General features: G+C 49.6%; 4 protein-coding genes across 18 annotated transcripts in view; 2 read left to right on the top strand and 2 right to left on the bottom strand.

Annotated features, from left to right (window-relative positions):
• The window catches only part of ANKRD35 (ankyrin repeat domain 35), a 17,118-nt gene extending 15,271 nt beyond the window's left edge, over positions 1-1,847 (top strand). The window contains exons 12-14 of one of the 2 annotated variants that reach the window (XM_081815821.1): positions 359-424; positions 996-1,096; positions 1,634-1,847. In XM_081815821.1, coding sequence (XP_081671947.1) covers positions 359-424; positions 996-1,058 — 129 coding nt within the window. In that variant the 3' untranslated portion in view covers positions 1,059-1,096; positions 1,634-1,847. The remainder of the gene's footprint in view (positions 1-358; positions 425-995; positions 1,097-1,633) is intronic. The other variant, XM_081815822.1, reaches the window with a different exon arrangement.
• Positions 1,848-5,129: 3,282 nt separating this feature from the next.
• Positions 5,130-19,185, top strand: PIAS3 (protein inhibitor of activated STAT 3). 3 transcript variants are annotated; one of them, XM_031024603.2, is made up of 15 exons: positions 5,854-5,998; positions 7,957-8,374; positions 8,529-8,613; positions 8,819-8,869; positions 9,118-9,208; positions 9,728-9,862; positions 10,062-10,167; positions 10,965-11,038; positions 11,172-11,332; positions 12,681-12,814; positions 12,895-13,063; positions 13,231-13,364; positions 13,550-13,587; positions 18,098-18,207; positions 19,045-19,185. In XM_031024603.2, coding segments are annotated over exons 1-15 (1,731 nt in total). In that variant the 5' UTR covers positions 5,854-5,974; the 3' UTR covers positions 19,046-19,185. The 3 variants fall into 3 exon arrangements, with proteins under 3 accessions (XP_030880461.1, XP_030880463.1, XP_006730198.1); XM_031024601.2 differs by lacking the exons at positions 5,854-5,998; positions 18,098-18,207; positions 19,045-19,185 and adding exons at positions 5,130-5,285; positions 14,170-15,335; XM_006730135.3 differs by lacking the exons at positions 18,098-18,207; positions 19,045-19,185 and adding an exon at positions 14,170-15,335.
• NUDT17 (nudix hydrolase 17) lies at positions 12,504-18,098 on the bottom strand. Of its 7 annotated transcripts, none has more exons than XR_004074601.2 (8): positions 17,682-18,098; positions 17,315-17,501; positions 17,057-17,082; positions 16,828-16,920; positions 16,465-16,563; positions 16,100-16,236; positions 15,563-15,815; positions 12,504-13,050 (listed from the first exon to the last, which is right to left on the bottom strand). XR_004074601.2 is itself a non-coding variant. In XM_081815835.1 (8 exons), the coding sequence occupies exons 1-8, from the start codon at positions 17,871-17,873 to the stop codon at positions 13,047-13,049; spliced, it is 849 nt and encodes a 282-aa protein (XP_081671961.1). In that variant the 5' UTR covers positions 17,874-18,098; the 3' UTR covers positions 12,504-13,046. The 7 variants fall into 7 exon arrangements, 4 of the variants coding, with proteins under 4 accessions (XP_081671961.1, XP_006730199.1, XP_081671963.1 ...); XM_081815835.1 differs by having other exon boundaries at positions 15,563-15,715; positions 16,210-16,304; XM_006730136.3 differs by having other exon boundaries at positions 15,563-15,715.
• A 1,003-nt stretch (positions 19,186-20,188) lies between the features above and the next one.
• The window catches only part of POLR3C (RNA polymerase III subunit C), an 11,557-nt gene continuing 6,168 nt past the window's right edge, over positions 20,189-25,577 (bottom strand). For 5 of the 6 annotated variants that reach the window (XM_081815824.1, XM_081815823.1, XM_081815825.1 and 2 more), the window contains 8 exons: positions 23,912-23,992; positions 23,600-23,651; positions 23,191-23,251; positions 22,598-22,748; positions 21,743-21,844; positions 21,566-21,615; positions 20,993-21,142; positions 20,189-20,353 (listed from right to left, as the gene is read on the bottom strand). In XM_081815824.1, coding sequence (XP_081671950.1) covers positions 20,272-20,353; positions 20,993-21,142; positions 21,566-21,615; positions 21,743-21,844; positions 22,598-22,748; positions 23,191-23,251; positions 23,600-23,651; positions 23,912-23,992 — 729 coding nt within the window. In that variant the 3' untranslated portion in view covers positions 20,189-20,271. The remainder of the gene's footprint in view (positions 20,354-20,992; positions 21,143-21,565; positions 21,616-21,742; positions 21,845-22,597; positions 22,749-23,190; positions 23,252-23,599; positions 23,652-23,911; positions 23,993-25,577) is intronic. The other variant, XM_081815827.1, reaches the window with a different exon arrangement.

The following is a 25,577-nucleotide window of genomic DNA, read 5'->3' as shown; positions in this document are numbered from 1 at the left end:
TATATACCACATCTTTATCCATTCATCTGTAGATGGATGGACATCTGGGCTCTTTCCATAGTTTGGCTATTGTGGACATTGCTGCTATAAACATTGGGGTGCAGGTGGCTCTTTGAATCACTATGTTTGTATCCTTTGGATAAATACCTAGTAGTGCGATTGCTGTGTCCTAGGGTGGTTCTGTTTGAACTTTTCCAGGGACCTCCATACTGTTTTCCAGAGTGTCTGCACCAGTTTGCATCCCCACCAACAGCTGACCACTTCATTCTATTGTTCCTCATGCTGCGGGGGGTGGGGGGGGTGTCAGGGTAGGTGTGTTAGGGTGGGTACATGATCTCTCATTGATGCTCGCTCCCAGGATTCCCAAAAGAACCACGAAGAGATCATCTCCACCTATAGGAACCATCTGCTGAATGCTGCTCAGGTGAGCACGGAAGGAGGTAGAGACAGTGCACTGGGCGGGGGATGTTGCGTTTGGGATCCCTCCTCTTACCTGAATATACCTGTCATTTCATGGAAACCTGAACTTTAGATGTTCCAATGCCAGGTCTCTGGATCTCATTCAATAGATCAATGAATGTGAGGGGGGAGAGGTGTTTGCCCCTCCTTGTCAATTCCCTGGTCCACTGGAAGGCCTTTTCCTGTCCCTTATGCCTTTACTGTTTCATCCTGAGCCAAATTATCCCTCACCAAGGAAGAAGAGATGGGTGGCTTGCTCCTTTATTAGGAAGAATGTTAACTACAAAGAATCAAACACTTGTTGTCTATCAGGTGCTCTGCTTCATATTCATTGTTTTTTTAACCCTCACAGCAGTCCCGGCAAGTAGACATCATTATCTTCCTTGTAAAGACTAGGAGACAGCCGTAGAGAAGTCATACACCATAAACCAAGGCACAGAGGAAATAGCATTCCACTAAACCACAGAAGGTTCCCTTGCCTTCTCTCCTCATTTCCTGTTCTTCATCTCCCTTTCTTTCCTTCCTCCCACTTACAGGGCTACATGGAACAAGATGTGTACAATATCTTGCTGCGCATCCTCAGCATCCAGGCGGAGTGAGGCAGCTGGTGCCCTGAGGGACGTGCGAGTTCTCTGTGGTGAGTTGTGGGTCAAGGTGATGAGGGAAGGAGCCTGGAGAAAGGTCTTGGGAAAATAGGCTTAGGGACGGGACTTGGAGCCTCCTTTTGCCCCATGCGGTGGGGGCTGACCCTGGAGAGCCCTGTGGGGCGTGAAGCATTTGAAGGGAGGTCGGTTGAGAAGACACAGTCTGGGGATTCCCTGGGTGGAGGCAGGAATCAGGGAGCAGGCAGACTGAAGGGGGCTGACGTGGGATGATGGGGACTGAAAAGACTTGCTGAGCGGCTCTCCTAAGGCCCAGGCTAGAGGCAGCCATGGTGGCAGAGTGGTAAGAAGTTGTTTGCCAGGGTGGGACTCTATGAAGCCCAGACTCTCTCCTTCATCCTCCTACCATTCATTCAGAGGATAGTCACTCCCGGCTCTTCTTGCTGCCCCTGTGCACGTGGCTGTCTTTTTCTGTCCAGCTGGATGACATCCCCTTTTGTGGCTTGGCATGGGCGGGAGGACGCCGAGGAGATGGAAGTGTGTGCATTTCACCCTTAAATTTCTTCTTTCAGGGAGTAAGAGCGTCCCTGGTTGCCAGAGACTCCACCAGGCTGTGGAGGAGGGCGGGGCTGGGGGGGGGGGCAGGTGGTGGGGATGGGGGCGTGGGGTTTCACCTGACATTATGGACCCCAGACCTGAGAACCTGAAGCCTGGAATCAGCACTGATGAGACCAGAGGAGGTGCACATGGAGGCCAGCTCTATGGAAAATAAAGCAGGAGACAGTGTGGTGTTGGGTGTCATGGTTTTCTCTGCTTAAAGGGGAGGGAGGGAAAGAATCTTTTTCATTCTCATTCCTTTTTGATCACAAATGGCCCCAAAAGTCAGCAGCTTTCAAACTTTATGATCCACAGTAAGAAATACACTTTATATCGTAGTGCATATACCTGAAATGATATTTACCCTTACTATTTTCATTCGATGATATTCTCTGCTGTTTTACTCCACTGAAAAAATATCGCTCACAATACACCCACTAATGGGCCAAGACCCACGTTTGAAAAACAGCTCTCTATGAAAATGGAGATTGACACTCTGTCTCTTTCTCAAATCTGTCTCTAATCTTTTTTCTCTATCTTGCGATTCCTGCGTCCACAATCTTTTTTAAGGAAGAGAAATTGAGAGGCCTGGATTTCCTTCAAGCTGTACAATCTAAAATATTTGATCGTATGTCAAACCATGCATCTAGATCTGAGGCACAAGGGCTCACATGGTCCGTGTTCTTTGCCCAGGTACAAAGTGGGGTGAAAAGTCGGATTCCTGGGAAAGGGAGGAAAGGATACTCAGACGGCTTCCTGTCTCCAGTTCTGTTAGACTGAAAAAAATGTATCTCTCTTGGCCACTTCCCATGGGTCTCCTCCCCTTCCTGTCCCTCTACCAGCCAGACTGCTAGGTGAGAGAGAGGAAGCGAATTCCTCCCCAGTCTGGAACTGCAGTTTGGATCCCTCCTGGTTCCTTCTCCCAGCCCGCCCCCTGCTGGGTTTTGCTGGGTCGGCCACGGTTTGGCGGTAAAGAGCCAGACTGGGTTGAGAGGAGAGTGGGGAGGGGCTGCCGCAGAAGACAGGGGGCCACCCCAGGGCTGCAGGGGGGTTTGGCCCAGAAGAGAGCAGCTGTGTAGATCACGTCCTAGAGAAGACGAGGGTCAGCTTTGGGATTTGTGTGGACAGGCCTAAGACTGCTTTAAGGCAGGAAGAATGGAGACCGGAGGGGTTGATGGCGAAAGAGAGGGTACAGCTGCCAGAGGAAGGGCATCAGAAAGATCCAAGTCATTTCCATGAAGGGGAAGAGAACCTCTCTTTTCCTTCTGGTTCTTCGAGTTACCAAAGAATATAGAAGGACTGTTGCAATCCTTATTATTTATGGAGTGTGGGGTGGGAAGAATGAAAAAACTGCTGAGAGAGAGGGGTCCACACAGGGGGAGATTGTTTGGCTAAGTTCAAGTGTGCGTCAGGAGGCAGCTCTGGTAGTGGAAGCTGATCCCAGGATGGCTGAGCTACGGGAATGCTCAGTGATGTGAATGCTAACACAGGATGGAACGTTACCCAGCCCCTGGTCTTTCCAAACAGTCTCCCTCTATACAACCCCATAAACGCTTACCCCAACAACCCCAAGCCCTGAAATTTTCCTCAATTTCATAAATCTTTATTTCCTAAAGTAACTCTGGTCCTACTCTTCTCCCTATTCCTCCTAGGCTGTCCGTCTAATGGGACTTAGGTAGGGATTCCCTACTCATGTTTCTCTCCCCTCTTGTTCTTCAGGCTTCAGCTGTAGGAGTATATGGGTGACAGTAAGTGAAGCTTGGTCACCACGATGGGGTCAGACTATGTCTTTGAATGCCTTCAATCAGAACTTGGTCTTGATTTGTAGTTTCCCTCCTTCGTCTGATAATATTAATTCATTAAACTGATATTGAACGAGTCTACTATGGGCCAGGCACTGGGGATAGAGAGTGAGCATCACAGAAAAGATTCTTGTCCTTGCTGAGCTGGGATACAGGATCAAATTCAGGCACGCTGCCTCCTACTTTTCAGTTATCCTGTAGGGATGCTGGAACTTACAACCTCAAATTAACTATTAAAGGAGATCTCTCCTTTATGAAACCACTAGGATTCAAGGTGAGGTTGACTTTCTTTTCTTCTTTTACATTTTTACAGCTTTAATGAGTTATAATAATTGACATTCAATAAACTGCATGTACTTTGATAAGTTTTGACATATGTATATACCCATAAAACCATCACACAAGATAATGAACATGTCTATCACTCCCAGAGTATCCCCCCTTCTTTTTTTTTTTAAATCCTCTCTATCCTCCTTCCATCCAAATCACTGAAAATTCTAGAAGATACAAACTAATCCATAGTAACTTTTGACCCAGAGGGCTGAACAGAACAAAAAAATGAGCTCGGGGCCTGATGAAGACTCAAGCGTTGGTGGGGGCAGTTGGGATTTAGAACCAAATACTTGAGCTTGAGTTTAGCTTGAGGTCCCACCATTGCTGGCAGGAAAGCATCAGGGAAAGAACCTGAGTGTCAGGAGAGGTGCACATCTTCCCCAGGGACACAATCCACAAAGTAGTTGGGCATGGTCCAAGTCAGCAGGTATGTGGGGATAATGCCAGGCTGGTACCTTCATTCTTGTGGCTTGGATGGGGTCTCTTGGGAAGGATTATACTGAAGGTTTAAGCTAAATGAGAGGGTTATTCATACTATTTATTATTAATTATTCTTATGCCAATTATAGGTTTAACTGTCTTGCTGCCACTGCTAGACTGAGAGCTCCTGCAAGGCTTTTTATGTCCTCAGCACCTAACAATCTCTGAACAGCATTCAAATGTTTGTTGAACAAATGACATTATTGCTTAAGTCCCAGCCAACTAACTATAAAATGCTATGAGTTTTTCCAGTATGTAGTTTGGGTAAACTAAAATTGGTGCTTTCATGGTACCTGCATGTGAGTGATTAGCTTGGTTGAGAATGGGGTTTCTGGAAGGTCAAAGGCTTTGGAAGAAGAGTAGGCAGTTCAGAGAGGGGCAGAAAGATGACTCTTGGAGGTAAGAAAACCTCTCCTCCGTCCACCTTCAGCTACACCAAAGGCGTGCGGTCTCTGGTGATGGTCTATTTGGGGTAGGGGGTGAGGGACCACGGGTAGAGTTGGGGCTTAGGTACACTTTGGATTCTAGCAGCCCAGGCTTTCCCCCAGGGAGAAGAGTCTCATTCCAAGTAGGAACTTCTTTATGCAGGCAGATGCCTGTCCATCCGGCCTTATTTGCAGCATGACTCCACCCCAGGCCGATACACCAGCTCAAGGGGTCAGAGCAAGAGCGAGAATGATGAGATCCAAGAACGTCCTCCCTTCTGACCCGCTCACTCGAGGAGTTAATCGCTCAGCGCCGGGCTCCGAGTCCCTCCCTCTCGCGCCTCAGACTCCGCCCCCTCCCTCAGTGGCGGCGGTCCTGGCGGGCTCACCCCGGAGGGGGCGGCCCCGGCCCCAGCGCGGGGCCGGGCGGAGCTCCCGTCCGGGCGGAGCTGCGGCTGCAGCGTCCAGCTGCCGGACCGACCTCCAGCCTTGTAGACGGCGGGAGCGGCGCCGGCCCCCTCCCCCCACCTCCCCAGCCCACCCTCCGAGCCTCCCGAGCCCCTTCCCCGCTCCCTGCAACCGTGCTGGTAAGTCCCGCTCATCGCACCAAACTTTTTTGCTGCCGAGTTTGAGTCCTACCGCGGGACCACGAGCAACACTATAGTTGGTTGGTGGGGGGTGGCGGGTGGGGATGGGGGGCGAAGGATTGAGAATAGCCGTCTTGAAATGAACTATTCACAACTCCATAGCTTCTCTGAAATGGATCAGATCTCACCCATTTCCCGAGTTGGTAGAACTCTTGACTTTAGCTGGTTAAACTTGTAGAGGAGATGACTGTATTCGCTCCAACTTCGCCACCCCTCCCCCATTTCTCTTAGATTTAGCAGTTCTCGATACTTTCCCTCCATATTTCAAGTATCTTTGGCTCCCTAAAAGCTCATCCCCTCCCAGCTCTGGCGTGGCAAAGCCCCCTCCCCCAGGCACTTCGGGTCCGCCTCCTCTTCATTACCCCCGGGAACCCCGCGATCTTTCGGGCTACACTCCCTCCGGTCTTGCACCCGGGCCAAAGACGTGCAGGGGCCGGGTCCGGCGGTCGAGGGAGGGGCTGAGGCTGGGGCCTGTCCGGAGCCCGGCGGGCGGGGCCGGGAAGGGGAGGTGTAGGGGGCCGGACGGGGCGGAGCAGGCGGCATTTGCGGCCGGCGCTGGGGTGGAGAGTTGTGCGCCGGTCCCTGGGCCTGAGCTCGGGCTCGGGCTCGGGCGCCTGCGATGTCTCAAGATGGCGGAGCTGGGCGAATTAAAGGTACCGGCCCCCTCCCCCATCCCCATCTGGACTGAGCCCGGCGGTACGCCGAGTCAGGGAAGCGACCGAGACTGGGTGCTGAGGGCTCGGGTGGGGGCTGGAGACGTGGCGGAGACTGGCTGCTGGGGGTGGGAGCGAAGTGGCTGTGGGCGAGGACCGGGCTGCGGCCGGGCTCCGGGGGCGGGGCCGCGGGGCAGATGTAGGGGTGGGGCCGAGGGGAATTGCAGCTGTTGGGGGCCGAGGCGCAGGGGGCGGGGACGCAGGGGTAGAAGTCGGATTTGGTAGTTGGGGCAGATGTAGGAGGAGGACCAGGGGTAAAAGCTGCTACAGAGGCGTAGGGGGCGAATTGATCGAGGCCAAGAGATGCGACAGTAGGGGGCAGATGTGGGGATGGGACTGGGGGGCAGATGTATGGGAGGCTCCTGGGGAGATGCAGCAGAGAGGATGGAAGCTTTGGGGCTGCTGTTGGGACCCGAGCCTTGGGAAGTACCAGTAGGCGGCTGAGATCTAGGGGGCGGGGCTGTGCGGGCGGTTGGATCGAGGGGTGGGGCAGAAGCATCCAGGAGGCTCAGAGGAAGGCGCTGCCTTAGTGAGCCCGTGTCTTTGGGCAGAGACAGAGGAGTGTGAAACTATGGGATGGGAAGGGGGAGGTTCTTGACAAAGCTAATGGAGAAATAAAAACAGGACAGAGGAAATAAGGGTGGGAGAAAGATAGAAGAACAAGTTTTTCATCACATTCCTCAAAAGGGGCCCAAAGCCATAAAGCCTTCTGGGAGGGGGCGAATTGTGGAGGGCTAGCAAGGCCTGCCCATGACAGGGTCTCCCAGAGATTCACAGAAGGGTGTCCTTTTAGGAGAGAGCTTTTGGTGCCCTCCTACTGCCACACAGTCTTCAGGGTAACCGTATCCGAGGACATCTCACAGAACCTTAAAAAACCACTGGGTTCATCCCCCTGCCTCCTGGCTTTGTTCTGCCTTTTGAAATGGAGCCATAGTCCTTGGCGGGCTTGAGGTCTAGTCACTGGGCCCAGCTGCCTTTAGGAGAACTTGCAGTTCTGCACCCTGGCTCAGGGGCCCCACGCCTTCTCCTCATCCTCCCAGGGCCTCTGCTTAGAGCTTTGCCCTCTCCTCTTTCACCGCTATGGAGGGGGAGGATCACTCATTTCCCTATGTAGGGGAGAAACAGGATATTAGTTCCTGGCAGATGGAGTAAACAGATAAACAAGAAGGTAACCTGGACTCGGTGATTTACTATTAACCCCTTTGCACCGTTTTGGTCGTTTTTGCCTTCCAGAAAAATAGGACCGAGGGAGGGGTGTTTATGTAAATGATGCTTAGAAAGGATTTGGGGGAGTTACAAGCATTGAACCCTGACCTGAAAACCCTGGCCACAAACACTACAGAGGCTTGGGGAAAATAGCTGAGGTGGCTTGAAGTGTTGGGAGGGGTGTGCCTCGGGCACAATCCTTCAGCCACCTGCCCCCTTTCTTCCCCCTTGGGGCTGTCTGGCCTGAATCCTCTTCTCCCCCTCCTTCTCCCTGTCTCCTAGCCTCTTCCCAGGAGGCTGGGATGGGTCTGAGAGTCTGAGAAAGAGCAGGAGAGGAGATAAGCAGCTTAAAGGAGCGTCTAGGCTCAAGGCAGGGATGGAGGTAGGAGGCCGAAGTGGACTCATCAGTGTGCCTGTGGATGGCTTGCTGTCTGCACGCTGCCCCACCTGGCCGACTTACAGGCATGGGGAAATAGGGTTACTCAAGCTCTGGGGGCTAGTGGTAAGGTTGACCTGAGGGTTGCTGAATGGGCCTGAGATGTCCCTTTGGCTAGATTGGCTGTCTGGCAGTCATCCACTGGCTGCAGAGCATCTTTCTGATGAGTGCTGGGTAGGGGGGAGGGGCATTGGCTACTTGGTAGCTCAGCCCCAGCACCCTTGGCAGTATTCTCGAGTGTCTCTCTTCTCCGCAGCACATGGTGATGAGCTTCCGGGTGTCTGAGCTTCAGGTGCTGCTCGGCTTTGCTGGCCGGAACAAGAGTGGACGGAAGCACGAGCTCCTGGCCAAGGCCCTGCACCTCCTCAAGTCCAGCTGTGCCCCCAGTGTCCAGATGAAGATCAAGGAGCTTTACCGCCGGCGCTTTCCCCGGAAGACCCTGGGGCCCTCTGATCTCTCCCTGCTCTCTCTGCCCCCTGGCACCCCTCCTGTCGGCTCCCCTGGTCCTCTGGCTCCCATTCCCCCAGCCCTCTTGGCCCCTGGCACCCTGCTGGGCCCCAAGCGTGAAGTGGACATGCACCCCCCTCTGCCCCAGCCCGTGCACCCTGATGTCACCATGAAACCATTGCCCTTCTATGAAGTCTATGGGGAGCTCATCCGGCCCACCACCCTCGGTACGGCTCCGTCTTCCTCAGTCTTCCTGATCCATACCTCTTGCCCAAGCCTTTCTTTAGGCTTTAGTCCTGTGGGATCAGCAGCCTGGGATGGGGGCAGCGTCTGTGGCTGCCTGTCATGGGCTCAGGAATAACTGCCCCTTTGTGTCCTCAGCGTCCACTTCTAGCCAGCGTTTTGAAGAGGCGCACTTTACCTTTGCCCTCACACCCCAGCAAGTGCAGCAGATTCTCACATCCAGGTACATCTCTCCCAGCCCTCGCACCTCATCTTGGGATGGTTACCCCTGGACTCTGCTCTCTGACTTTCTTCTCTTCTGTCCTGCTCTCCTGCCTGTCCATCTTCCTGCACCTGCTTTGTCTCATTGTCTTGTGCGTCCCTGACTGTTCAGCCCTGCCCTCTGGGGGCCACATCCTGACATGCTTCCCTCTCCTTCCCTGTCACAGAGAGGTTCTACCAGGAGCCAAATGTGACTATACTATACAAGTGCAGCTAAGGTGAGTCGATCCTCCTCCTCCTTCCCGGCTGGGCTCCTGTTGGGAGTGGGGACGAAATCAGGGTATGACGGACACGGCTAGGAGATAGCCCTGCTCTGCCCCGTCCACCCCAACCCTGGGGCTCTCGTTGGCTGCTGAGGGTTACAGCTGCAGACATCTGTGATGGACTGAGATGCCCTGCCTTTCTGCCAGCTTCAGCTCAAGAGACTACCTTCCCCACCCTTTCATCTTTTCTCCTCTCTTACTAGGTTCTGTCTCTGTGAGACCAGCTGCCCCCAGGAGGATTATTTTCCCCCCAACCTCTTCGTCAAGGTCAATGGGAAACTATGCCCCCTGCCGGTAAATGCTCTTCCCTTTTTCTGGCAGTGACCCCTTTCCTCTTTCAGTTCTTAAATGTTAAATACAAACCTATTATGAAAGAGACATGCCTAGCACAGTGCCTGGGTACAGAGTAGGTACTCAGTTTACTGAGGGATTAGTACAACCTAGAGAATACTAAGATGGGGCTGATGCACAAGGGTTCTATCAGAACCCAGAGGAGGGACATTAGTTCAACCCAAAGGTTCAGGGAAGACTTCTCTGAAGTGATGACCTCAGAGCTGAGAGTTGGAAGAAGTGGGGCATCCCTATTCTTCCTCCTCAGGAACCCAGGGAGTAGGTTTTTATTTCCCTGGTCAACGAATAAGCTGTCCTTTGTCCCCAGGAATGTACCCCACATACAACCCTAGGTAATGCTTTAGTTTTGTGAGTCACTGAATGGGGCCCCCCCATGTCCTTGGTCAGTGAGTGAGCTGCTCTTCCCTCCAGCAAGTGAGTAACCTGAGACAAGATGTCTTGACCATTCCCTCCCTTCCCCAGGGTTACCTTCCCCCTACCAAGAATGGGGCTGAGCCCAAGAGGCCTAGCCGCCCCATCAACATCACACCTCTAGCTCGTCTCTCGGCCACTGTTCCCAACACCATCGTGGTCAACTGGTCATCTGAGTTTGGACGGGTGAGCAGGGCTGGGGCAGGGAACCTAGAGAAGCCTGCAGGGTGTGAGGGGGCATCATCCCGTGTCCTGGGTTGGGGAAACATCTTCCTCTTTATGGGTCTTTCTGCCTTAACCTGTTGTCTGTGGTCCTCATGGGACAAAGGGTTGGGGTGGTGATGTGCAGGGCAGAGGCTAACTGCCTCCCCCTCCCTCCAAGTAGAACTACTCCTTGTCTGTGTACCTGGTGAGACAGTTGACTGCAGGGACCCTTCTACAAAAACTCAGAGCAAAGGGTATCCGGAACCCAGACCACTCTCGGGCACTGAGTGAGTAACATCCTGCCCCCCTTTCCCACTCTGATTTGGATCCAAATCTTCCTGGTCCTCAAGCCGTTATAATCAAACCCATCCCCATCTCATGACAGTATACCTCATGTCACACATGGACTCCAACCCTCCCCCTATCCCCGTACCAGTCTTCATGGTTGAGAAGTCAGCCCCTTCCCAGGCACTGAGTGACACCCTTGCATTCTCAATTATACATCTGCTTTGCGCCTCACAGACCCTGCCTCCAGCCCTGCTGGAGTATGGCTTCTTTAGACTGGAAAGAGTCTTTTTTTTTTTAAGATTTTATTTATTTATTTGACAGAGAGAGCGAGAGAGCACAAGCAGGGAGAACAGTAGAGGGAGAGGGAGAAGCAGGCTCCCCGCCAAGCAGGGAGCCCGATGTGGGGCTCGATCCCAGGACCCTGAGATCATGACCTGAGCCGAAGGCAGACGCTTAACCATCTGAGCCACCCAGGCACCCCTGGAAAGAGTCTTAAGGATCATCTAATCTAACCCTCTTGTGATGCTTCAGTTCCCTCTAAGTCATCTCTGCCAAAATGTCACCCAGCTGTATTTAAGTATCTTCAGGGATGGGGAAATCTCTCCCTCACACCCAGTCTTCATGTGATATCCCACTGGCCCCCAAAGACCATCCTCAACGTGACATCCCACTGGCCCCCAACGGCACTCTGCCCAGCTGCCTCTCAGCCAGAGCCGTCTGCTTCTGGCCTCACCGCCTCCTGGGCTTCATCTCCAAATTTGCTGACCCCATGGCTCTGGCCTCATTCTTGTTTCAGTCAAGGAGAAATTGACCGCTGACCCGGACAGTGAGGTGGCCACTACAAGTCTCCGGGTGTCACTCATGTGCCCGGTGGGTACAGGGGAGATGAGAAGGGGGAGGAGGGTTGGGTTAAACTCTGGACCCAGATGAGGGCTCCTAGGGCTACCAGAGTGAGGCTTCCTGGGATATAGGGACTCTGACCAGAGAACTCGTCTCTTCTCAGCTAGGGAAGATGCGCCTGACAGTCCCTTGTCGTGCCCTCACCTGTGCCCACCTGCAGAGCTTCGATGCTGCCCTTTATCTACAGATGAATGAGAAGAAGCCAACATGGACATGTCCTGTGTGTGACAAGAAGGCTCCCTATGAATCTCTTATCATTGATGGGTAGGGCCACTCTGCATTCTGCTTCCTCTTACCTAGGACATCCACTAGGGACACCCCCCCTTCTGTATATTGAGAGACCTTCCTTGCCCTCCCAGGAACCCCAATTCTTAACCTATCAATCCCTTTATATGTATATGTATATATATAATTTTTCACCTTTATAATATACAGTTGACCCTTGAACAATATGGGTCCACTTATACACAGATTTTTTTCAATACAGTACAGTAAATATAAATGTATTTTCTCTTCTTTATGATTTTTCTAATATTTTTCTTTTGTCTAGCTTACTGTATTATCAGAATACAGTATATAATACATATACAAAATATGTGTTAATTGACTGTTGATGTTATTGGTAAGGCTTCTTCTGGTCAACAGTAGGCTATTGTTAGTTAAGTTTTGGGGGAAGTCAAAAGTTATCCATGGATTTTTTTTTTTAAACAGTAAAGACTTTTTAAAAAAAAGATTTATTTATTTACTTTAGAGAAAGAGGGAGAGAGTGTGGGGTGGGGGGGTGAGGGGCAGAGGGAGAGGGAGAGGACATTAAGCAGGCTCTATGCCCAGAGTGGAGCCTGACATGGGGCTCGATCCAGACCAGAGCCGAAACCAAGAATCGGATGCTCCAACTGACTGCGCCACCCAGGCGCCTCATCCATGGATTTTTGGTTGTGTGAGGTGCTCTTAACCGTCATGTTGTTCACGGTCAATTGTATATATTTCCAACATTGAGGATTTACTGCATTAGGTATCATGCTGCACACTTTGCATGCCTCATCTCACTGAATCCTCATAATTAACCTTGTGAGATGGGTATGGTCATTACAGGTGAGGAAGCTGAGACCTAGAGAGATGATCTTGCTCAAAGTTGTAATTGTTAGTAAGTGGCAGAATCAATGTATTGAACTGATACAATGTATCTCCTAGAACAACTACCTGACCTCTCACTGACCATGGTAAGGAAAAGTTCTTCTGAGGGTCTGGATGTACTGATCTAGCTAGTCCTAACCCCCATCCGGAGCCTAAATTACGGTCCCCGTTCCCAGTGCCCTCTTTGAGATGGTTTATGGAGTTCTGTATCTGTGTTCCTTTTGTTTTGTCACAAGTACTATATGAAACGTGCTTAGAATGTATTTTTTGGAAAACTTAGCATTTAAAGTTGGCAAATCTCTTTTATATTACCTTACTTTATTTGATTCCGACAACTCAAGAGAGTTGAGTAGAGTGAATAATGTCCCTATTTTACAGACGAGGAAACAGGTTCAGAGAGGTGAGTCCCAGAACTCCCCGGCTACTGTTTCCAGCCATCTCCCAGCCCCATGAATTCCCATCTCTCCCCTTCCCCCAGCTTGTTCATGGAGATACTTAATTCCTGTTCGGATTGTGATGAGATCCAGTTCATGGAAGATGGATCCTGGTGCCCAATGAAACCCAAGAAGGAGGCATCTGAGGTTTGCCCCCCGCCAGGGTATGGGCTGGATGGTGAGTGACTCCCCGTCCCCGAGCTGAACTACATCTCAGATGACCTCATCTCTGAGACACAGTCCTCTTACCACCCGCAGGCCTCCAGTACAGCCCAGTCCAAGAGGGCAATCCATCAGAGAATAAGAAGAAGGTTGAAGTTATTGACTTGACAATAGAGAGTTCATCGGATGAGGAGGACCTGCCCCCGACCAAAAAGCACTGTCCTGTCACCTCAGCTGCCATCCCGGCTCTACCTGGAAGCAAAGGGTATGAGGAAATAGGCTGAGTCCACGCCAGAAGGGGCAGAGGAAGAAGTCAGGAATGCTCTCAGTTCACTGGACAAACCCTGGGGCAGAGAGGGGGCTCAGGAGGCTGAGCTGGGTGAGGGCATCTGTCGTTCGCTGGCTGCCCCAGTTCCTCCTCTCTCCTCACAGAGTCCTGACATCTGGTCACCAGCCATCTTCGGTGCTGCGGAGCCCTGCTATGGGCACGCTGGGCGGGGATTTCCTGTCCAGTCTCCCGCTACATGAGTATCCACCTGCTTTCCCACTGGGGGCCGATATCCAAGGTAGGACACTGATCACACGGTGGGCTGTTCGCTGCCACAGCTGCCCCCAAACCAGATCAGAACCCCTGTTCCTTTTCAAAGCCTTCTGGCTCTCTTGCAAAGGCTACAATCCAAGGGACTTTAGGTTTTTTTGGCCATGAAGGGTTCAGACAGGAGATTGATTCTGATTTTTCTTTTCTTACCAGGTTTAGATTTATTTTCTTTCCTCCAGACTGACAGTCAGGTAAGTGGTTCCTTCTCCCATGAAGCTATCAGATCCCTGAAGCTTCCTTTCTAGGCACCGATGCCCCCCGCCCCTTTTTCCCCTAAGACCTAAATCTGCTTCTCTGTGAGGGAAGGCAGGGGCTGGGGGATAGAGGGGGTATGGGCAGTTTATTTCCCTACTAGACCCTACTGGTGCTTCTTCAGATTCTCACCCATGTCTACTTTGATACCCTGTTACTGTTCTGTTTCGAGTTTTTAGAATTCTGCCCTGACTGCTCTCCACTTAGGCCCCCCACCCCCCACACACACCCATGTGCACTTGAGCACTGTGCCTGCCCCAGCCAGACATTCCATGCATTTCAGACGCCCACAAGGCCAAGAACCTAGCAAGCTGGAGGGACTGTCTCAAGGCAGCGGATAGGGGTGGGGTGGGGTAGGGGTGGGGTGGGGAAGTAGGGGAAAAAAAGAGTCTCCCCTGCTTCTCAGAGGGTATCTGGGGATCCAGAGGGTTTGATTTATCCCAGGATATTTCTGAGATGAGTGACTGGGAAGTGGGTGAAGTCAGGAGAAAATCTTAAACTGTGCCCTTGATTCCTCCCAGCACTATGGTCCCTCCGTCATCACCTCGATAGATGAACAGGATGCCCTTGGCCACTTCTTCCAGTACCGAGGGACCCCTTCCCACTTCCTGGGCCCACTAGCCCCCACATTGGGGAGCTCTCACCGCAGCACCACTCCAGCACCCCCTCCTGGCCGCGTCAGTAGCATTGTGGCCCCAGGGGGGGCCTTGAGGGAGGGGCCTGGAGGACCCCTGTCCTCAGGTCCCTCTTTGACTGGCTGCCGATCAGACATCATTTCCCTGGACTGAGTCCCCTGGATGATGGAAACTTCACTGCCTCCCACCACTGAGCAAGTATGCTGTGGAGTCCAGACTCCGGGCCACTCTGACCCCTCAGGGGACTTTGGCCAAGGTCAAAGAAAGACCTTCATGGTATCCTGTGTTTGGCCTTCTCTCTGCCTAACAAGGCCAGCACCCAAAGGGTTAATATTTAACCTCTTTTTAAGGACATTTGGGTTCTATTTTTGGAAATGTTCTTTAGATGGCTGGCACATTCCTTTGGGTATGTTAACCTAGGCAGTGGGAGGCACGCGGGATGGGGTGTGAGTTGGGGGAAGGGCCGAATTGGCTAGAGCCTCATGGGGAAAGGGCCTTCCTCTTGTCCCCTAGATGCCCTCTCTTCACCAAACCTATGGTTCTGTTCCTTCCCCACATCCATTGTCTCTTCATGTCCATTCCGTTCTCTTTGGCCAGACAGGTGGAGAAGCTGAGACAGGCAGACATATGGACAAAGAACTCTATTTTGGGTTGCAGATTTTTTTGTACATAAACAAGAAAAACCAAAAGACTCCAAAGATGATTTCCCCTGCTTCCTATTTCCCAGTATGACTGAGGAGGAGATAAGGCCTTAGCCCTGATCCCCAGGGGTTTGGGAGCAGGGCCTGGCCTATTGCCTGGATCTCTATTTATATATTTAAGTTCACAATGTTTCATATGCTGACCAGCTTGGGGCATGAGCTTCGAGAGGCCCATGGCTCCATGGTTAGGTCTGGCTCATTCTGCACCTTTTCTGGGAGGTGGGAAGACCTCATGCTCTCCCCATTCTCCTTTTTTAGGTTCCTCCAGGGCCTAGTAACTATGTTGTAATTTTACTTTTTATTGTCAAAGTTGTAGCAAAGTTCTTACCCATAATAAAAGTTGTGAATGTGTGTGAGTGTTTCAGAGGGGGGCTGGGGAGGGGATTATGCACTTCCCTTTCCAGAGCCCTGGTTTGGGGGGAGGGGCCCATGTTCTGTTCCTCCTTGCAGGCCCTGGGCCCACTTTCACGTGGGAGGGGTGTCCCACTGAGGAGCTCCAGGGCCATTTGCTCTTCCTTCCTCTCCCTCATAGAGCGTTCAGCCCAATGTTGCAGGGCCCTCAAGTCCTTTACCCTTACCTGCGCAGATGTTGCAGCCAGAGCCCGAGGGCAAACTTGGTCCCAGAGCTGACCCTCTCTTTGCCTTCATCCGTGGTTGGGGTCGTTCGCAGCAGCGTGGACACGGGCATGGCCAGGGGTCGAGCTCCTCCGTCCTCCTCTAGTTCTGCCGTACTGCATGACGACAGCTCCTGTCTGGGCTGTGCCTTGTGGCTTAGCCCTCTTCCACAGAGCCCTCCCAGCCACGGCAGGAGAGTGATGGATGGACGATGCCCTCATTTTACAGAGAGGAACAGGTTCAAGGAGGGTTAAATAACTTGTCCCTTTGGGGGAGTGGGACTCGAACCCAGGTGGTCAGTGCTAGCCAGCTTAGAGCAGGAACCCTTGGAGTTGGATGGACAGTGTCCTTGCTCATGTGCCCCTTTCATCATCAGCTGACCAACCCACTCCCTAAATGTCCCCCATGACCCAAAACTCCCCCCTGGGGAGGGGAGAGAAGCAGAACTTCCCAATGACTATGTGTGTTGGTGTGTTGGAGGGTCAGGCAAAAGCTCTTACAGGATGGAGGGTGGTAGCTCCTGGGGGAGATGTCTGGGTGTCTCTGTCCCATCCTCTGTGGCAGCCACTGCAGCTGCTACATCTGGTCCCAGCCACATAAAGGCGCTCACCTCACTTGGGTTTGGTTGGATCCGGGCCTGGGCCAGATAGGTAGGTAGATCCCTGAGCCATGGCCTCTCTTAGGAGGCCTGTTCTTGACCGCAGCCTACCCACAGGTGGAATGGAGAGAGACTTGGGGCAAGGACAAGGGGAGAGGCTATTGGATTTCTTGGTTATCTCTGACTGCCCCCCACCCGCCACCCTAGTCACAGAACTAGTCTGCTTGGGTCTCAACCCGCATTTCCTTCCTACACTGCCAGCCCTACCTGCAGCTGCTGCTGTGATTCCCGGGAGACCACGAGTAGATAGAGAATGATGTGATGGTATTTGGGGAGACCCCAGCTCAGCCTAGGAGGGTAGGCAGACTAAGAGAGAATACAGCAAAGATGAGAACTTCCTATCTCTTGTCGAGACTTTGTAAACACAGCTGAGGAAGTGGAGGGTAGAGATGGTGCAGGAGGCACACAGGTGGGGATTGTGGGTTTGGGGACTCCAAACTCCCACCCACTGTCAATCGTTTCTCCTGCGGCCAAGACAGGTACGGCTGTTCTATAGGCTTCGGTGGGTTTGAAGTTGTTGAGGGCTTTTGGTTAAATAAGGAAGGGACCTTTTCCAGGTTCCTGTCTCACCTCCCATAATCCCAGAGGGACCCAAGAGAACTGGCCCTGGGGCAGCTGTAGTCCACTCTCCTCCCAAAGCTCTCGAAGCCCTCCGTCCAGCAGCTGGAAACGAGACAGCATTGGTCCCAGACATTTCTCTCAATAAGAGAAACATGTCCCAAGTCCTTTGTCCCTCCCTCAGCCCACACCCAAGGCAGCCCCAGACAGAGGTCTCTGGTTGGGTTAGCAGACTGGTTACCTCTTCATCAAGTTCCACGTGCCCACCTGCAACAACAGTGGGACCAAGCGATAAGTGGGGGTGTTCTTGGTCAGGAAACACTGTGCACTATTTATACTATGCCCTCCGGGGGAACAGATGCCATTGCAACTCCTTGTGAAAAGGGGACATACCACGTTTCTGGGCCTGCCTCTCTGTCCTTCTGAGACTGGGAATACCACTGTTGGTGAAGGGCCCCTTTCCTCCCTGAACTTGGGATCTTGTTCTCAGGGCACTCACCTGGGGGTACCCAGAGGTTGGGAGAAACGCTGAGGGTGCGTGTCCTTCGGGTTAACAAGACAGTCTGGTCGCTGGACTGCAGCATGATGGCCACACCCAGGTCCACACCTCGATTCGTGGGCAGCTCAGCCCCCAGAGCCCTGAGCTGCTGCTGGTCCAGTGCCACAAAAGGGCAGAAAGGGGGTCGCTGGCGGGGGTGGGGGGGTAGCCATTTTGGGTTAAGGCTTCAGAAGCCGGGCAAAAATCGGGCGACGCCGCGCGGTGGGGTAGGAGGTCGAGTCTGGTCGATCCTTGCCCCCAGGCCTCTCGCGCCAGCTCCCACCCGACCCCACTCCTGCCCCCCGACCCCGGGTCCCCCTTCTCCGACCTGGAGTGGAAGCCTGGTCGAAGCGCCTGGGAATGGCCCGTCTGAGAGGACTAGTCGTCCTCGCTTCAAGCCGCAGTGAGTGGGCCACGGCCCAAGCCCTGGCCCGGCGCCCAGGAGGCGACACACACTCTGCACGAACCTCGGCGACACGGGGCGCCCGGCCAGGATCAGCAGCACCCGCGCGGCGGCCATGACGCGGCTCGGGGCCCGCGGCCCGCCTGGCGCCCTCTGCTGGCCCAGCGGCGCCGCCCCTCGGAGCGTTCGCCGGGGTCGGAGGGAAGGCGGGCTTCCGCGATCGGCCGTGGCAAATTTAGGCGGAACACTTGGGGATGAGCCGGAGGGGCAATGTTATAGTAAATGACAGAAGAAAACCTCGAAATCCTCAGCTCCTCTTTTTTCCTCTCTTCTCTGTTTAGGAGAGTGATTCAGACTGGATGATTTCTCAACTCACATGTCACCTTCCGCCAGCCACGGGCCGTGTACTATATAAGCACCCCTCTGCAGCACTCCACGCCTATCGGCTCTAGTAGGTATCACCTGGAATTGATTACGTCTCTTCGCCAGACACCCAGGAAACATTCTTGACCCCTCCCTTGTCTTTCTTCTCACTCAGATGGCAACTCAGTGCGGCAGATTCTACCTCCTTAAACTTTCTCGCATGTCTCTAGCCTCCACTGTTCCTAGTCCTAGCCTTCCTCATATTCTGCCTGAGATATCATTGCAAGTCTCCATATAGTCCTTCCCCTACCAGTTCATTCCCTAGGGTTCTTCCAGAGTGATCTTTCTCAAACACAAATCTCATCATCTTGCTTCCCACTGCTCAGGAGAAGATAAGCTACTAATAAGCAGAGTATAGTGAGGACGCCCGCCCACCCTTGCTCCTGCCGGCTGTCTAGCCGCAGTGCTGGCAGGACTTAAGCCCTATTTTCTAGTCACATCCTATTTGCAGTTCTTCCTGGAACCAGGCTCTGCTTCCTTCTGGGATCCCTTTCCCCTTGCACCTGGCAAATCCTCATCTTTCAAAAGACAGATTGTCACTTTCTCTGCACTCCCTTTCCTGCCTGACCCTTCTCCCTCTTGCCTCTCTGTATATAATACTTTTTTGCTACAGCCCCCAAGTATTTCCTTGTATTTATTTGTCTCCTCCCACTAGGCTATGTGTGCAAGGCTTATTCATCTTTGTATCCCTAAAGCCTAGCCCAGTCCTGGGCACATTAACAGATGCTCAGTAAAGAATGGTGAGTGGCTTGAAAGCAGAGATCGCAACTTACTTATCTTGATATATTATATCCAGTATAATGGCTAGCAATTAATTGGCACTTGATTGATGAATTAGATTAATTCATTACTCTTAATGATTTAGAGAGAATGGACATTGGCAAGAGGAAACCAAAGAGATTATAACAGCACCTACCTGCTTTAAATGAACTGAAGCTGCTGGGACAAATTACATCATGCCACTGAAAGAGAAAACTTAGAATTGCTGCTTTTAAGAAACCACGGAAAAGAGGAAGGCAATGATTTCTTGAGTGCTTACCATATGCCAGGCATTGTGCTAAGTGGCTTACATCCACAGTTTCAGATGTGCTAGAAGCCTGGAGCTGGCAAATGTCTTCTAGCCATAGATTCTAGTGTGAATGCTGGGGCCAGTCCACCTGCTAGTCCTGAAAATAGCTTTTATTCCCCTCTGTGTGGTTGTCTTTCACATTCCCTACACTGTGTGTGTGTGTTTGTGTGAGAGAGAGAGAGAGATTACAACTTAACAAAATAAAGAACAGGTATAGCCTTTTGAGAATACAATCTGCTTAGGAAGAAATTTCTTCCACTGACACGGATATTCAAACACAGGCCTGGCTGACTTCTTAGTGGGAAATGATACATCTGATAGATGATTAATCTGGTTGATTTAAGGTCCTTTCTTCCCCCACTGAGATCTGATGAGGGGAGAATACAGTGATGGGGATAAGACGGGATCAGCAAACCTTAAAAAACATGTCAGGGCACCTGGGTGGCTCAGTCGGTTAAGCGTCTGCCTTCAGCTCAGGTCATGATCCCAGGGTCCTGGGATCGAGCCCCACATCGGGCTCCCTGCTCGGCAGGAAGCCTGCTTCTCCCTCTCCCGCTCCCCCCTGCTTGTGTTCCCTCTCTCGCTGTCTCTCTCTCTCTGTCAAATAAATAAATAAAATCTTTAAAAAAAATAAAAATAAAAATAAAAAACATGTCAAACTTTCTGGTGTATTCTGGGCAGTACGGATAGAGAGGGCATTTCAGTATAAGAATTAGCAATGGGTGCACCTGGGTGGCTCGGTCGGTTGGGCATCTGCTTTTGGCTCAGGTCATGATCCCAGGACCCTCGGCTGGAGCCCCACATCGGGTTCCCTGCTCAGTGGGAAGTCTGCTTCTCCCTCTCCCCCTGCTCATTCCTGCTCTCTCTCTCTCGTGCACACACTTGCTCACTTTCTCAAATAAATAGAATCTAAAAAAAAAAAAAGAATCGGCAATGTATCTCACTGCAAAGACTGCATCAGGCGCCTCCTTTATTTTTCCTTCCAATCTCCCCAGAGTTTTTGAGAAAGGCTCTTCTTCTGGGTCATTGTCTCTTCATGGTGCTCTCAATATATGACTCCAACAGGAAGATGGTTTCATCCACCTGAATCTCACTGGCATCCAACCTGAGTGAAAAAGTGAAAGCAGGGCGCCTGGGTGGCTCAGTTGGTTAAGCGACTGCCTTTGGCTCAGGTCATGATCCTGGAGTGCCTGGATCGAGTCCCGCATCGGGCTCCCTGCTCAGCAGGGAGTCTGCTTCTCCCTCTGACCCTCCCCCCTCTCATGTGCTCTCTCTCATTCTCTCTCTCAAATAAATAAAATCTTTGAAAAAAAAAAAAAAAGAAAGAAAAAGTGAAAGCATTTGCCCAGACAGAACATTCATTATTTGAGATTAGAGGCCATGGAGGATGGCATCGAGAGCATTGTAAGAGATGGTATGAAGGGGGAGATGACTGCAAAGGTCTAGGAACGAAGTGATGAAGGCCTGCATGAGGACCAAGATGAAAGGCCCGATTTGAGACACATTACTGAAGTTAAATCAACAGACTTGGTGAACAAGAGTGTGTAGTAAGGCAGTAGAAGCTGAAATGCTTTCAGAGTTTTTAAGCTTAGGAAAACAGGTGGATTAAGTTCTGCCAATTGAGCTGGGGAAGAAGAGAGTGAGTTTAGGTTTGCTTGGGTGAGGCTGGAGGGGTAGCAGGGTATTGAGGTGGACTTGTCTGGAAGGTATTTTGAAACATAGGTTTGAGATTTATGATGCTTACTTGTTGACATTGCGCTTCAGGGTTTCTAGCTGCTGGCGTTCGGGGGCTGTGATCATCTCCTCTATTTCTTGGAGCTGTACCTCCTCTGCACCTGTAGCCTGCATAGATGCAATGATGGCTTCCACCCTCTGAGACTTTTCTAGTAGACGCCTGTCAGGCAAACACAACTCTGAGGCATGTCCCCTAGCCTTGGTGATTCTTTCACCCGTTAGCCCTACGGCATAACTCCCTCTTCTCCCATGTTCCTGGTCAAAGTGGATATTGCCACCTTCCAAAGACAGTTTTTACAAGTTTAACTAGAAATATGACTTCACCCCTGAAGCTCTCACTGCCTCTCATCTGCACGTAAAGTTTAATGCCAGTTTGTACATTTCTGATAAATTTAATCTGCAAAATTATTTCACTGGGGGTATATCAGAACAGTTTAGACTAATGTACGATTTAGGCCAACCTAAGCCAATAATTCAATGCAACTAGACAAGTTATTGTCTCTATTGGTTATTTCTACAGGAAATTGCCCTTCAAGACTTTGACCTTGAAAAATGTAATTACTCAACTGAAAATGCTACTCACTTGTTCTCTTTGGTTTCAAACTGTCTCCTTTCTATCAAGTTGGCTATGCTCTGAGGGGAGAGAAGACAAGAAATGCACATGGTTCTATTTAAGTAGCTCAAGTAAAATGGCTAAAGGGGGCATGAGGGTGAGATGTGTCTGTGTGGACGGAGTGGGGAGAAGGTCCAGAGAAATTACCTTGTAGCACCTGTGCAGCAACATTCGGGCAGCTGACAGGATGTTCACAGTATATAAATAGAAGGTCCTGGATGGGGCATGGTCTGGCGTTTTGGGAATTTCCTATTTGTCCATAGAAAGAAAGAGAAAAGAAATCATACTGTTCTTCAGAAATGCCAAGTAAACACCTGTCCCATCCAGAACGACTCAGCTCTCTCATTTAATATTTTCCTCTTCCCCAGTCATTCAGTATCTGTGTTTACAGCAAAATCAGCCACATGGAGAGCTTTTTCTATTTGACTGTAGGCATCTTCAGTGGGGAAGAAAGAGAAGGCAATTAACATTTTCTGAGCAACACTTATATGCCACGTAGATTGTATTTGATCTTTAGGGCAAACCATATTATTTTTATTACCACCATCCATCACCATTTTATTGATGAGAAAAATGATAGTAGGTAATTTGCTCAGTGTAACTGGGTCAGAGGCAGAACTGTGATTCTGATGTCCTAATCCATTCTGTCTGTTTCCTCATAGGGCATACCACATGGCTGTGCACACAGTGAGGACCCAATAGATACTGTTGGCAGATTTAATCTATAATAGACTTAAGGCCTGAGGAAAGGACAAATCACAAGGACTAGGAGCTACGGAAAAAGGGCAATTCTGGGGTGATTTCTTGGCTGTGCCTCTTTTTAACTAGGCCATTTAAAGCTTCCCAGTTCTCTTTCAAGTGCTTGCTATGTCTCTGTTAATCTTTTTTTTTCTGTCTCAGAGCTGGAGAGAGAGTTTGCTTGGGGTTCAGGATGTTTGCCTCGGAAGTTTCTTTCACTCTCGGCCAGTTCCACTGCTTGGTGACTGTTATGCCACTGGTTACCTGGAGTGATATGAAATTTCCTGAGAGCATCTTGTAAAGCATATCCTTTGCCTCCTTTGCTGGAATCATTGCAAAGTCTTCTACCTGCTTCTGTTCCAGGTGTTTCTTTTGCAAAACTAGACGGAATATTCTGGCACAGCGAGACCCAAACCTGGAAAGGAGTAAAGAGAACAAATGGCATAACATAGATTAGTTTTAGCTCCTAGTCACAAATGGCGGTTGCTGTTTCCATATAAGGAGGAAGGACCAGAGAGAGGAACAGTGGTCAGGGATTTCTTTCACAACTCCACAGATTGATGATGGTACTGCTAATCATAAAGGAGTCACCGCCCACTGACTCACCTGAGTACCTGAGTTCCTGCATTTGTAAGTAAAGGCTTTAGGAAGCCTGGTTAATTGGCATCTTTGGGAATTAAGCGTTAGGGTATTTAGGGTGAAGAGCAGTAGTGGATGGGATCTGTAGCAGTCCAGTGGAAAAATGGGCAAGATGCACCAAGATGTAGGTACACTGGGTGCTTACATAATGATCAAATTGCTTATTCAAATAAAGTGTGGACCCCAACCCTGAGCAGGGTGACCCTTGACCCTCTTACCTCTCCTGTACGACAGACTCCAGAGTGGCTGTGGCTAGGGATCCTAGAGCTTTATGCAGGTCTTCGTGTAGAGCATTAAGGTCAGTAATGTTTTGGCCTGGTCACTGTGATCTTAGTTTTAATCCTAAGTCTCTAATTCAAAATTGAAATGCTGTTTTGTTTTTCACATTGGTCTCACTTATGGTTTGTAAGTATTTCAATAACTCAATTTACTAGGATTTAAGTCAGAGTTTTGCTTAACTAAAATTCGGTTAATTAAAAGTCCTTTTTACTTTTTTATCATCAATGTATTAGTTCAATTTTCTGACTTATTTAGTCTACTAAATATTATCCAATTTTTTTTCTTAAGTCACCATTCTTCTTCATAGTTCAGGCTGCCTGACTGTAAGGAAATAACTGCTAAGGATACTGATGACATACATTCCTCCACCACTGTCGCCAGACTTTCCAACAAACTCTAGCTATTAAAAAAAACAGAGAGACAGAGAGAGTGTGTTAACTGAATGGGAAGTCCAGTGATTCCATTTCCAAAGGAGCAAATCTGGCCAAGAGTCTGCAGCAGGTAGCCCTCCTATCAGATGATGGTAGAGAAACTGTCTGAGCTGGCTAAGTAGAAAATGAGGCTACAGAAGAAGGATACCAGGTTTCAGTGGCAGAAATAAATCGTAAACACAGCAGAAGAAAAGAGAAAGAAAAAACAAAAAAGAAAAAACAGACTTACTGGATCATCTGCCAGTAGAGTCAGATACTGATCGAGAACTTGTTTAGAGATGTTATAGCCAACAGGTAGGGATCTGAAGATCTATGGAGCAAAAAGAGATGGTGAAAATGGGATTGGGAACTTAGAATTGCTAACATTATTGAAATAAAGATGTTTTAATTTCAGGTATCACAAGTATAACTATGTCCAAATATACAGCAACATTGTAAGAGTAAAAAACCAGAAACAATCCAAATGTACAATAATAAGGAACTGATTAAAATAAAGTACAGCATGGCTACTAAATGGAACATGAAACTGCCATAAAAAATGAGATCTATATATACTGACATGAAAAAGGCTTAGATATACTGTCATATGAAAAAAGTAACTTTAGAACAGTATGTAGAGTATAATCCTATTTTTTTTTTTGCTAAAAAAAATATACCTATATCTACATAAATGTGAGACTATACATAAAAAAAGGTCTGAATAAATAGAGGTATCAAACTATGAACAAGAATCCCTGGGGCTGAGCTGGGATCACACAAAACTATATATATATTTATGCTAAGGTATGTTACATACAATAACAAACCCGGATTTTAGAGGTTCAGTTTGATGAGTGTTGACAATTACATATACCCATGTAACTACCACCCACAATAAGATATAGAACATGCCCACCATTCCCAGAAGTTTAGGGGGCTACAACTTAGAAAAATTATACTTTTCTATTGTTTGAATATAGGTCATGTAATTACTTTTTTTTTTTTTTTTAAAGATTTTTATTTATTTATTTGAGAGAGAGAGAGAATGAGAGAGAGCACATGAGAGGGGGGAGGGTCAGAGGGAGAAGCAGACTCCCTGCCGAGCAGGGAGCCCGATGCGGGACTTGATCCAGGGACTCCAGGATCATGACCTGAGCCGAAGGCAGTCGCTTAACCAACTGAGCCACCCAGGCGCCCATGTAATTACTTTTGTTGAAAGAAAAAAGCCCTGAAATTTTTGTTATATAATAAGTTTAAAATTTTTAAAATAATATAAAATGAAAATATAACTATATTTAATATGGATAAATATAATTATGAAATATAAATAAAATGTATTTGATACATTAAATATTCATGTTTTAAGAAACAGGTATATTAAAAACAAATTTAAAATACACAAAATTAGTATACTGAACAAAACAAATATAAGGGGCCAAATAACGTTTTGAGCACCAACAAAGGTTCTCAGATTACAAATAGTGGATTCTTAGAACAATTAGGAATAGCTTGTACTTTGACTAAGAAAATGGTTTAGGTTCTTTTCTTTGGGGGGGGTATATGTTTTTTTTATTATGTTATGTTAATCACCATACATTACATCATTAGTTTTAGATGTAGTGTTCCATGATTCATTGTTTGCATATAACACCCAGTGCTCCATGCAGAACGTGCCCTCTTTAATACCCATCACCAGGCTAACCCATCCTCCCACCCCCCTCCCCTCTAGAACCCTCAGTTTGTTTTTCAGAGTCCACAGTCTCTCATGGTTCGTCTCCCCCTCCGATTACCCCCCCTTCATTCTTCCCCTCCTGCTATCTTCTTTTTTTTTTTTTTAACATATAATGTATTATTTGCTTCAGAGGTACAGATCTGTGATTCAACAGTCTTGCACACTTCACAGCGCTCACCATAGC

Source organism: Leptonychotes weddellii, chromosome 4, assembly GCF_054177405.1.
Source record: "Leptonychotes weddellii isolate Sample4059 chromosome 4, ASM5417740v2, whole genome shotgun sequence".
Taxonomy (NCBI): Eukaryota; Metazoa; Chordata; class Mammalia; order Carnivora; family Phocidae; genus Leptonychotes; species Leptonychotes weddellii.
The sequence above is the reverse complement of the archived record's forward strand: the minus strand, read 5'-3'. Positions and strand labels throughout refer to the sequence as shown.